This window comes from Morus notabilis, unplaced genomic scaffold (assembly GCF_000414095.1).
Source record: "Morus notabilis unplaced genomic scaffold, ASM41409v2 Scaffold538, whole genome shotgun sequence".
Lineage (NCBI taxonomy): Eukaryota > Viridiplantae > Streptophyta > Magnoliopsida > Rosales > Moraceae > Morus > Morus notabilis.
The window spans coordinates 601,451-614,722 of NW_010359796.1; the positions used below are offsets into that span (position 1 = coordinate 601,451).

At 34.2% G+C, this 13,272-nt stretch overlaps 1 protein-coding gene across 3 annotated transcripts; it reads left to right on the forward strand.

Moving 5' to 3' along the window:
- The first annotated feature begins 6,254 nt into the window (after positions 1-6,254).
- On the forward strand, positions 6,255-11,431 carry LOC21405749 (transcription factor bHLH30). Of its 3 annotated transcripts, XM_024163655.1 has the most exons (4): positions 6,255-6,588; positions 6,930-7,490; positions 8,454-8,985; positions 11,383-11,431. In XM_024163655.1, the coding sequence occupies exons 2-3, from the start codon at positions 6,933-6,935 to the stop codon at positions 8,949-8,951; spliced, it is 1,056 nt and encodes a 351-aa protein (XP_024019423.1). In that variant the 5' UTR covers positions 6,255-6,588; positions 6,930-6,932; the 3' UTR covers positions 8,952-8,985; positions 11,383-11,431. The 3 variants fall into 3 exon arrangements, with proteins under 3 accessions (XP_024019423.1, XP_024019422.1, XP_010093397.1); XM_024163654.1 differs by lacking the exon at positions 11,383-11,431 and having other exon boundaries at positions 8,454-9,023; XM_010095095.2 differs by lacking the exon at positions 11,383-11,431 and having other exon boundaries at positions 6,933-7,490; positions 8,454-9,023.
- The last annotated feature ends 1,841 nt before the right edge of the window (positions 11,432-13,272 follow it).

Here is a 13,272-nt window from a genome sequence, read left to right on the forward strand (position 1 = left end):
GCGGAGGTGGACGTGCGAGCCCGAGGAGGACTGAGGAGATCGGCGGAGCGGCGGCTGCCGGCTAGGGCTTCTTTCACCATGAGAGTCAGAGCAGCAGAGAGAAAACCAAGAAACCACAGTGGAGCCGGAGGCCGGAGGCGGACGTGCGAGCGAGGACGACTGAGGAGAGAGGGAGAGGCGGCGGCTAGGGCTTCCGTGAGGGTGGGTGAGAGTGAGAGAGGTGAGGCATGAGGATGGGTGTGAGAGAGGCAGAGACTGAGAGAAATGCTAGAAGTGCGTGTTCTGATCTGTTGTGTGTGTTTTGTGACTTGTAAAACGATAATATAGAGTGCAAAACGACAACATAAACTTTAAAAAAAACGAAAACATAAAAAAAAAATCTCATCTCGGTCGGTTCGGTTTTTAACCGACTCTCTACACACAAAACCAAAACCAAACTGACTTTTGATAAAGTCGGTCGGTTCACCGAACTGATTGTGTTCAGTTCCACGTGGCACTGTCGTTTTCGGTTTTGAGCGGTCGGTTTCTGTTTTACGGTTTTTTTGTACAGTCCTAGCTCATGCAAACACACACACAGACGACCCAAGAAAGGTATCTACCAAAACTCCGCCGAAACTCATCGTGTCATAACTTGAAATGTTATTTAAAAAATAGTTAAATTATGTGTAAAAAAATTTCCTAATCCAATGTATTAAAATATTTGAAAATTACAAGATTTTTGCTGTACTTAATGTAACTACTTATGCAAAATTCTGAGTTAACCATCATCATGTTAAAGGGATATCATATGATTATCTATGTTCAACTTCATAAATTCTTCATCGATTTTAGTGTCATGGTTAAAATTAGAAATTAAAAAAATAAAAGTAATCTGTCATAAATAAAAATTCAGCGACTACACAATGCTCATAATTCAAAGATCAACAGTGCTAAAAACCGTCTTCTTTTTTTTTTTTATACACTGAAATTAAACCCGCACCCTTTCAAATTCAATCATCTACTATGCCCTAGTAATATACTCTCGCTTGTTTTCCCATTTTCACTATTTTAATAGAGTAAACTATTTTATCTTGAAGCCCAAACATCAGAATAAGATCACGCCGCATCAGAATATATTATGTTAAATGAATATGAAGTGTTATTTATTAAACTAAATCAGTTCTTTTATAATGACATGATCCGTTTAACTTAATTAAAAATAAATATTCACTGAGAAAAATAATATTTATAGGAAAGAAAAGTTTGAGCTAAACTATTTTTGAATTGAACTTATCTATTAATATAGCAATATGGACGGAGTGATTGTGGATATAGTCTAATGGTAATTTCACATTCAACACTATTATAAGATGTAGAGTTCGAATCAAGTTAACAATAATAAACATACACATTATGGAGATTTGTTTGAAAACCAAATATGTTTGGCAGAAAAAATACGTAATTAATTTCTAACAAAATATTGTGTATTACTTTTCATGGTGAAACTCCTCATTTTCTAAATGTCTCGATTAGTAACATCATGAAATTTAAGTATCATATAGCTACTAGCTAGATATACTCATTATAACTCAAAATTCACAATAATATGGTCCATTGCTGCTCTAGCAAGTATGTATGATTATAACTCAAATACATATAATGAAACTTGAGTTTGCTTCCGATTATCTTTAGCTTAAAGGCTCTTAAAACTGCTATAGATTGAATATTGCACAAAATTAACTTAACCACCTTTCCTTGAAGAAGAATTATGTTTCTGCAGCATGCTTTGCTAAATTTTCTGATTGATGATCATCTGCAAGCAACTCAAAGGCAGGATGTGTTGGGGCCCACTTTAGGATTTCAAGCATGTCTCAGACATAATTTAATTTACCAAAGGATATCATTTTCCATCTTCTGGAAACAGTCAAGTTTCACACGTACGTCCACATTATTTATATGCACCCAAAAAAAAACAGAGAAAATTCACCTCATTGGAAATTTTTATTATAATAAAAAATGATGAAATTGTCGTTTTCGGCCATCTAAAAAGACAAAACTAAAAACTGGGGAGACTAATGTCTTTGGATTGTTTTGTCCACAAAACATATGCTAGTGGATTTTGCCTTGTTTCAAACACCTAAAAAGATAATACGCTAGCAAAAAAGTGTAGTAGTGAAAAATATATATAGTATGAGGCTTTAGGTAGGTCCATGCTTTGTACCCATTGTAGAACTGGATCTTAAAATTTTTTTTTTTTTTTAAAAAAAGGATGAATTTTGTAGAACTCTCTTATCTATGAATAAATAAATAATATATATATATATATATATATATAATATTCAAAACAAGGGAGACAAAGAGGTGATAGAGAGAAAGAAAGCTTATAATTGGGGGGGAAAAAACCCCACCTAATCAGATAAACACATGATTAGGTTTCTTAATCATATAAATTATAGCTTATATTCTTTTGGGACTCCTTTCACGAAAATATTGGAGAAGTAGATGACTATGAATGGAAACTTTGGTACAATGTGAGGGAAATTCAAAGACCACTCATTATGAGCCAACAGCACATCTTAAGTTGCTTCTCGATGCGAGGGCATAAGGGATTCAGTAGCCATTATCAAGCACTAAACATTGCTTTAGTTTTAGGCCTTAATTAGGAGGCCAACAAAACCAAATAAAATTAATAACAAAATTAAAATTTAACCCCCAACGTCATGACAGGGTGGGACTGATGTCATCATAAATCCCACATACAAAGGGGGTCTTTCTCGTGGGCAATGCTAGATAGTGGTGCTGCAGCTATCATCAAATGTTTGAATTAGTGCATGCTATTAAAAATAAAATAAAATAAAATTTAAAATACGACCCGCAATAAGGTGTACATATTTGTGTGTGTATATTTATACATATATATATATATATATATATATATTTGTATAAAGGCAAAGGACACCCCAAAAAATAAAGTGATGAAAAGGTAAGAATTGGGGACCAATTAATATAACCATGCGTGTGACCACAAAGGGTCCAAAGAAATAACCCTTTGGCTTTCACTGTGTCTCTCTATATATATGCGTGCATGCCCTAGCTATATATACATAGATGAGAGATTTAATTATATATATAGGTGAAAAAATGTACACCCAAAAAAGTGAAAAGATAAAAAGAGGTTCTTACTTCTTAGCTTATATTCATACGCTGAAGCTAAATAGTATTAGAGCAGCAGAGAGGAGGAAAATAGTGCCTAGTGACTGGCCTAATGTGGTAAAAAGGAAGACAGCCGTACTGAAGCATGTAGGGAAGGAGAAACGACAGAAGGAGACATTGGGAATGAGCTTGTTCGTACTTAATTGATTCCCATTCTAAACACATGAATTTTGAAAATTATTGTTTGTGTTGAACAAGAAGACTCTCAAATCAAATTAGGTAAAGCCAATAAAATCAGATTATTGAAAAAAAAAAAAAGGGGTAATTAAGACGAAATAGATATTGTTTATGACTTTATGTGGCCCTCTATAATAAACAATATTATGGTGTTGAAAAGGGGAATAAAAAGGTAAGTAGGGTTAATGATTTTGGCTTTACTTTTTTGTAAGCCATGCTGCTTTTGTTTTTCTAACTGTTTTAATTACTCAGATGTAGCCAGTCAAGGGATAGCTTAAGGCAGATTGCTTTTGTCTTCTTTTTGTCATGAAACGATAGTAAATAATTAAGTAAAAAAATAAATTAAAAAAATAAATGAAAAATCAGAAGGAAAAAATAAAAAAGTAAAAAAAGAAAGATATGAACCTCTTTCGGCCCAACCATCAAGCCAATAGCGGCAGAAGTACTACAGCTCCTGGTTTAACCATCAGGAAACAGCCATGACAAAGGATATGAACGCCTGGAATACCGTGCCATTTTTCGAGTGTTGGAAAACATCCATTATTCCTCGGTGCTGTGGCGGTGTGGCCCCATTTCTAAGTTTCAATGGCCAAATCTCACACACACATATATACGTACATATATATATATATATATCAAAGAGTAGACCTAGACGTATCTTGATCATATTATTCTCATGCTATTTAAGATCGCACACATTTTGAATTACGTGCATCTCTACATTAATTAGTTAACATTTAATTATTGTAACAATATATTAAAAGCTAGGTACACAGCTGATGTAGCAAATATTTATATTTCTGTTTTATTTTTTTAAAACAATATTATTCATTATTCATTAAAAAGTAATCACACAATATTTTCTAAAAAAGGATCACATAATAAGCTAAATTCACATTTTGACACCCTTCAAAAAATACACATTTTGACATATGTGACTTTACATTAGTAACTATTTATCAACTACAACATAATTTCACATCTGAGTCTATCACAAGATGCAGAGTTATAATTCTCAACTCTAAATTTAAAAATTAAATATAAAAAAACTAAATTGTAATTATATATCTCGTAGTTTAATTGCGGTAAATTTAAAAAAAAAAGTATATTTTTATCAATTAATTATCAACCAAATCCATTGAGAGATAATGTGGTACAGTGATAGTGGTAGTGGCTGTCATGAGTACAACAAAACCACCGGCCAGATTTCTTTGTATAAATGAAAAAATAAATTTTTTCTTGAAGACAACTACTAATTGGATTTCAATATTCTTAAATGAAAAAGAATATTCAAAGAAGGAACAAGCAAAAATTAAAGGGGGCAAAAAAAAGAACAAGAACTTTTAGCCTTAAAAAAAAGGGTCCAAGGAGTACCTTTTCTTTCCTTTGTCTTTTCAACTTTTTACAGTACTCTCTTGGACGGCGTTTATATATAGTTCTAACTTCTAACATGGACTTTAAAAAGCGCTCCAAAAATCTCACCTTTGAATGGCAATGAGTACACATCGCTTAGAGTACAAGGCTTATAATGGATAATTATTTTTTTTTCCTAATGCATAATGGTTAATTATTTGGTTTCGCACAACGTGGGAGAAATTCCCATTTCCAAAAAGAAAAAAAAAAGTAAACGGAGGTGCATTAATAGACAAACAAAAAGAGCCTTAATTCGCAGCAATAAGTATTGTTCTAGATATCATGTGCATGCCATTCTCTCTCTTCCCCTTAGTCGTGAACAAGAAGCATAACAACGTACAGGAGTGGAATCATAAATTCATGTAAATCTGACAAAATCCCATTTTCTAAATTTCCTTTTCCTTTTCCATTTCTGAACCTAACCCCACGTACCAAATAGCAATATTATTGCCTGACCTTCATCACAATCAAATCAAAGTTGATACATACACACATACACCTCCATTTTTTCCAAGATGGTCCATACGTATAATTAATAACTCATATCAACTGAAAACATATATACGAAGTCACTAAGACCTTATAGAAGCCATAGGATATATATATATATATATGTATATGTAAATATATCCATAATATGTAACAACTGAAACCAAGAAAAACTTACAAGGAGAACGGAGACCCTAGCTATAGAAGAGAGTGAGAATTTAGAGAGAGAGAGAGAGAGAGAGAGAGAGAGAGAGAGAGAGAAGTGGGATGGAGTGTGTTCCAAGACACAATGATTACATGGTCTTGGGGAAGCAGAAAGGGTGGCGTGGAAATAGCCAAGAGTATGGAAGAACGTGGGGGCTTGACCGGTGTAGGAAAGGAAAGTCCGAAAACATTAAACAAAAAATAAATAAATATAAATGTTAATAAAAATTAAAAAAATAGTAAAATACAAAAAAATATATATACCAAAAGGAAAAGGGTTTAGCTAAGCCTTTTATCATGATGTTACTCTCAGCCTTTTTGGTCTTTGGTCGGTCGACAATCTGTGTGTTGTGTGTTCACTCTGTTTCCTGCTTGTGTTTCCCATCCCCGTCCCTCTAGCTAGCTAGATCTCTCTCGCTCTCTTTCTTTCTCTCTCTAAACTGCACTAACAGAGTGTAATTATATGCTTTGGACCAATCACAGAGCAACAAACAAATGTTATTTATTTTCATACAAACAATTAATATTAAATATGGGGTATCTCAACTTTTTGATTAACTTTGGTTTTTTACAACTTTTTTGAATATTAATATTTACTTAATTAACAAAAGTATATGTCCCGGCCCACAACCTGAAAGCTACAGGGACGGATTAGAGAATGCCGTAAGAAGAAAGGAAAGGAAAGGAGAGACTAGCAGTAGTAGTAGTACTCAACAGACTATAAATTTAGAGTGGTGGAAAGGGTGCAGATCCATCAGAAGAGAAGAGAAAGAACAAAAACAAAGGAAAGATACCAACAAAGCACCAACGAAAAGGAAAGCTTAGTTGAAAAAAAAAAAAAAAAAAAACCTTGAAAAAACCCCCAAAGGAGATAAAAGGAGGGTCAGCAAGCGCACACACACAACCCCCCACAAAGGCGTGGCAGAAAAAAAAAAAAAAAAAAAAAAAAAAAAAAAACTACCAAAGTGAAAGAGATTTTGAAGAGAAAGAAAGAGAGATAAAGATCAAGTCTCCTATATATTGCTGACTGCTGAGATCTCGGCGTTTTCTCTTTATCATCACAAGTTCACAATCACAAACCAAAACCATCCATCGTTTTATCAAACCAATAAGGTTTGTCTTGTCCTATACATATACACATATATATATATATATATGTTTATATTTTTTTTCATATTTCTAGCATTAATTCTTCCTATCTCTCTCTCTCACACAAGGTTATATTATACCCTTTTCATATATATCCTTTGTCTCATAGAAGGACAACCCCAACTTCAATATATCCTTTTTTTCCCTTGAATTTTCCCTTTTCATATCATTCCCACATAACATAATACATAGAGGTGATACTATTTGATTATATATGTATACATATATATATATATGGAGAAAGCAACGACCTAATCAACTTGTGTGCTTGTAATTGTATATACCTATATATTCTTCACAAAAAGAAGATGATGTGTGGGAAGAAAGAAGACCAAGCAGAGTGTTCACAGGCCATTAATCAAAACATACAAAGCTTCCAAGAACAGTTTCTTCTTCACCAACAGATGAATCATCAACAACAACAAGGCTTGATTTTCCCATCAGAAGTCTCTCCAATCCTCCAACCCTGGTCTCTTCCTCCGGTCCACGCCTTCAACCCGACCCACTTCGGCCCAAACCCGGTCCGAGACCACGACCCTTTTCTCGTCCCTCCCCCACCATCTCCATACGCAAGTCTGTTCAACAGAAGATCAGCAACTCCTCTGCAGTTCGCTTACGACCATCATCATCATGGGCCGTCGTCGGACCACCTCAGAATCTTGTCCGACGCCATTGGGCCGGCGGGTCAGCCCGGTTCGGGGCCTTTTGGACTCCAAGCCGAGCTGGGAAAAATGACTGCTCAAGAGATCATGGACGCCAAGGCTCTTGCGGCTTCTAAGAGCCACAGCGAGGCCGAGAGGAGAAGAAGAGAGAGAATCAATAATCATCTTGCCAAGTTGCGAAGTTTATTGCCCAGCACCACCAAAGTAAGTGAGTATAATAATAAAACTATTTGTCAAAAAAAAAAGTAGTAATTATAAATATATGATCACGCGTACAACATGTCGTATTTATGTACCACTTTTTTTTGTTTTTGTTTTTGTTTTATAGTGAGCTTTTTCTAATCAAAGATCTCTGTAGATCTTCCAAGATTCTATTTTGTTAGGATGGTCGAACTCTCATAATCATCATGATTATATTCTGCACTTCTTCTAAACCTACCAATATTAGGTTTTGTTTATACAATCTTTGTTTTTTGTCTTCGTTTTATTGTTTCTTCTCAACTTGATAGGATATCATAGAAAGCAAGTTTTTTTGTGATATCTTTTTTGTTTTGTTTGTTTTTCTTTTTGGGTTTCTTATTCTCTTTTCTCATGAGTCGTTTGGTAGTTCCGAGGAGAAGATGGAGGAAAAAACAAAAAAGGGAATAATATATAAGGGCGTTAATGTCGTTCGGCTGATACGATAAAGAGGAACCAAGGGGCAGTTGAAAAGCTTCTCATGGAAAATTCTTGCCGGATACCAGCCAAACCACATATATATTCTTAGACTTGAAATGAGAGAAAAAAAAAAAAAAGTTATTAGACAAACTAACATGATTGTCAGTCATTTTTAACATATTCCCTTTATCCTTCGAAAATCCAACCATTGTTAAAAGGAAAAAAAAAACGTTTCTTTTTTGTGAGAATGATATGATCAAAGCATAACGGATTTGAAACTGCAGCTTTGTCTCTTTTATCGAGAACCACATTCATATTATGTGCTCTCAACCTTTCCTTTTCTTCTTTACACTATTTCATTTCAAAAGAATATTTGCTAATGCATGACTTGAGCCGGTTAGAGTGCTGATAAATCATATAAATAATGTCGGACTCATTCGAATTAGTCAACTCAAGTAACGTTAAATATCGCTAATTGTTTTATTTTTTGTAACTATTAATATTATGTAGACAGACAAAGCTTCTTTACTCGCAGAAGTGATACAACATGTGAAAGAGCTGAAACGCCAAACTTCTCTAATAGCCGAAACAAGTCCAGTCCCGACGGAGATGGATGAACTCACCGTCGACGACGCATCGGATGAGGAAGGCCGGTTCGTGATAAAGGCCTCGCTTTGCTGCGAAGACCGGTCCGATCTCATCCCGGACCTCATCAAGACCTTGAAAGCCTTACGCTTGAGAACACTCAAGGCTGAAATAACAACTCTAGGCGGACGTGTGAAGAACGTTTTGTTCATCACCGGCGACGAAGATTCGAGCAGCGGCGACGAAGATCAACAGGGTGATCATGATCATGATCATCATAATCAGCAGGCGCAGTATTGTATAAGTTCGATACAGGAAGCACTTAAGGCAGTGATAGAGAAGAAGGGTGGTGATCATCAGGATTCTTCCAATGGGAGTGTTAAGAGGCAAAGGACCACTAATAACATCAATATATATCCTTGAAACGTCAATTACAAGTACACATGATGATGATCAGGTCTTTTTTTTTTAAGTTATTATCATCATGTTCTTATATCCCATATTTTTATTTTTCTATATTTCTTGTGGGTGTGGTGTTTTTCTTTTTCTTTCTTTTTTCTTTTTTTTTTTTTTTTGGTTGGCGTGGATTTAATGTTGTGTGTAATATTTTCCACCAGTGAAAACAAATAGGTAATTATGGTGTGGTGTTTTTTGTTTACTTGTGTTTCTCCAAAACTATATATATACACACATATATAATATAAAATATATAGGTGAAGAAGTGAAACTGAAAGCTGATAAGAGACACAGATGGGGTTTGTTATAAGGAAGGGAAAGAATAAGCGAAGGATCTTTTTCGTGGGGAGAGAAACTTTATAAAAAGCCCGAAGATAGAAAATTTTGGACTTACATATTTATTGCATAGAGTTTTTCTCAGATCCGGTTTGAACTCCAAGTTTTGCAGAGTTGGGTTAATATTGGATTTGTTTTCTAGTGGCTATTTCTCTCTCTCTTTTCTCTTCTTTCTCTTTCTTTGTTCAGATTGTACTTACCGGTGGAATTATAGTCATTCCTGAGAATGGTGACGACTTAGTTATCATCATTTTTCTCATGTACAGTACATTTTCCTAGTCCCACCACTACATCACCCCCTTCTTTTCCGTGTAATATCCGTACGTTGATGTCGTTTTTCTTCTGGGTATTTCCCAGCTCTGGTTTTCAGGGATGAGAAACCCTAGTGAGAAGTTAGGCATTTTCAGTTTCATTTCACTCGATCGAGTTATATGTTTTGAGTGTGATTGACGTCTGATTTATAAATGACAACTGTTTGGCTGTACATATACGTAATAATTTTGTATTTGAACTTTTGGTGTTTATTCCTTCCCCGGGTTCTAATATTCCATTCTTTTTAGGTGTATTTGGATTCTTCTTGTGCTTCTTCGTAGAATTTACACACACACACATATATATATATATATATGTCTCGTTCATTTCACCGATTTGAGTTTTTAGTTTTAAGTTTTTACAGTAAAAAATTCTCAGAAAATTTCACATCTAATTTTTTTTACTACAATGAAAAACTCTCAGAAAATATCACATTTCAACTCGAATTGAAAACTCGAATCCGTGAAGTGAACGAGCCCATAATGTATAAATTATTGCTTGTCATGTAGAATATCAAAGGTATTTTTTCGTACATCATGTAATCTTGCATGCATGCATATACATTAATCATATCATCTTTTTTTTTTTTTTTGTAATAAAGTGTTTGCAGATCTCATTCATCATCTCATTAGCATATAAGAAATATATAAGTACAACAAAATTACATCAAGTGATTTGCATATTAATTTGAGAACCAGATATTAAGAAAACATTTTTCTTGTTAAAATCTTGCAGATTTATCTCATATAATATATATATATATATATCTTATGTGTGATGATCTATCACTGTAATTCCCTTTGACGCCTGACGGAATTCCATATTCCTAGAAATATTCAGGAAATTATTTCAATGTCGTTTGCGTTGTATATGCATCACACATTGCAGCAGTACTTCGTGCGAAACTTTTTTTTTTTTTTCCTGCATCTTGCGAAACTTAGGTCTTTAAATTACGCATATGATTAGTTGTTGATTTAAAGTCAATAATATGCATGGCTAAAGGATTTTTTTATTATTTTAAAAGAAATAAGGGGGCAGGTGGGTCATTCATCCAGTACTCTTACTCTTACATGACGATATCAAGATTACACTTCTTGTTTTTGTCATGCATACATGTCCCAACTATTGCTGATTTTAAAGCGCTTTGAAATATATAGTAGCTAACACTATTTGAAAGTACTAACTCCTTCTTTCTTTCTTTCTTCTTATAACAGAAACCACGAGATTCCACTTTCCAATCCTAGTAAAGACGAAATTAGCATTAAAAACCTAAAAGCAATTGAAATATCACCCCACATTTTTACTTCTACTTTTCTAATATCATGAGGTTATAATTGAAAAGCCTACAATTAATAAAGAAAATTCAACCGAAGGCAAAGTCGACAAACAGAATAAAGTTTAAAATAAAACAGCAAAAAAAGAAAACTAAATTAAAAATCTCAGCCAAATGCAAACAAAATAAAGTTAAGAATGAAACAAACTTAAAAGAAAAACCTAAAGGAGTTTCTCATTTTAAAACCTTTGATCTCACTATAAACGGCCCCTAAGCTAGTATGATGACTTTTTCTTTTCAATATTTTTGCTCTTTTTTTTTTCTCTCTTAAAATCAAGATCTGTCATATTTTTTTTTTTTTTTTTTTTTGAAATAACCCGAAGCAACATTTTCTGCCCCTTTTTTTTCCTAATCCAAGATTCAATTAATGTTGATTTCTGTATCAATATCCAATCAATGCTTTGATATTGAGAACAGGTCTGATCTCCTAGCTCCATCCAAGATTGTATATTCACTCGCTATAAAGCATTCGGTTGATAAACTGCAACGGTATTAGAAATACCAAACCTGCTAGTTGTGTCGGTGTTTTCAGATCTTTCAGGGGCTTTTGTAAAGGCTGCTTTGCCAAACCTTTAGGCATCGTGCATGCTTTCGAGGCGGAGTTATGGGGGATGATTGTGGCAAGTCGCTATGTGAGAAATTCAATTGGAATTATCTTTGGTTCGAAGCTGACTCCTCGTTTACAGTCCATATGCTTCATAATAAGATAACTGATGTTCCTTGGAGGATTAAGTGGAGGAGGTTGCGAGGGTTGAAGTTCCTTGAGTCTATTACTTACACGGTCTCCCATATCTATATGCATGGAGGGATATCAAGTCGCGGATAAACTTGCAGGCATGGGTGTTCACTTGAACGAATAAACTTGGTGGTTTTCAGCTCCGGATTCTTGTGGTCGTCTGTTAGGGAGGGATATGAAAGGTTTACCTAGCTATAGGTTTCAAAATTAACCCCCCAGTTTGCGCTAGTTTTGTACTCTTTTTTCCTTTTGGTCTTTTTCCCACTAAGTTTGGCCAATAGATTTTTAACGAGGCATAACTATGGTTGTTTTTCAAAGTGCCGAGTTTCGACTCAATCTTTTGGAAGCAGCCTCCAGTTGGATGTATAGTTCTTTTAAGTTTTCAATTAGGGTTTGGCCACTATTTTATTTCCGTTTTTTATTTATTTATTTATTTTGAATAAAATTTCAGAGGTAGAGTCTTAGTATGTGATAGGTTGCGGAAATGGTACCAATCTCGTTGGGATGTTTTCTTACGCCTTGATATTAGTTGGCTTCTCTCATCAGTTTATTAAAAAAAAAAAAAAAAAAAAAAAAAAAAAAAAAAAAAACAAAAAAAACCTAATCTCCAAATTGTAATACCAGTAAGATCCTAATCTCCAAATTGATACCATGAAACTTTGGACATACATCCGAGGGCTAACATTTGTGATAAAATATCATGGGAGACTGCTTGGATCTTTTGCAAGAAAGAGTTGAATTAGTTTGGCTTCAAGAGTTGGTTGTCTTTTTCAATCCAATTTGTTTCCCGCTGATCAACTGATTCTTTCTTGTTCCATCTGTAGTAAGCCGGGGCATAACCAAACAATTGTGAGAGTTACAAAATAAATGAAGCCGCTTGTAAATGAGAAATATTTGTTAGATTGTGAATTTGTTCCGCATAGCTAAGTTATTAGGCTGTTGGGATGTTTATATATGGTTTGGACACATCCCTTTTGAGTTAGTTTTTAGGGATAAGTTTTATCTAAAACCCTGGTATCAGAGTCAAATTCTATAGACCCAATACCCATTTGACAATATTGATGCTCGATCATAATTGAATCAGGCATATTCGCCAGCCACTAGAGTCCATTTGTTTTACGTATTTGAAATCATAATTTTAATTCTATTACAGTACTAATTGGCCATACATTTAGCGACTCTAATTCCAATCTTGATGGCACCATCACGTCTTAAATAAAAAGGAGAAGAAAAGGAAAAGGACAACTTAATACTTATCACATTCAATAAATTGAGATCAAAATGAAAAAAAATAAATAAAAAATAAAATAAAAAAAACTCCTACTCCATTATGTTTTTTTTTATTATTTTTTATTGAATAATACTTTCAAGGAAATAGGATTAATTTATTTTGTATTAAACAAAATTAGTGAAATTTCAAAACCCTGATAGTTGCTAGCTACCGAATCAGAATTTGAGTTGTTAATAAATAATGTGCCTGCCAAGAGACATGAATATAACACAACATGCACGCCTGTACGGGCTTCAAGATCTAGCCATGAAAGCGCACTAGAGAGTACTCGATGCTCTCG

Excerpts from the sequence above, each read along its gene's own strand:
- LOC21405749 (XM_024163655.1), top strand. The coding sequence starts at position 6,933 with ATGATGTGTGGGAAGAAAGAAGACCAAGCAGAGTGTTCACAGGCCATT. Across the intron at positions 7,491-8,453 it reads TATTGCCCAGCACCACCAAA|ACAGACAAAGCTTCTTTACT; the intron begins GTAAGTGAGTAT and ends AATATTATGTAG.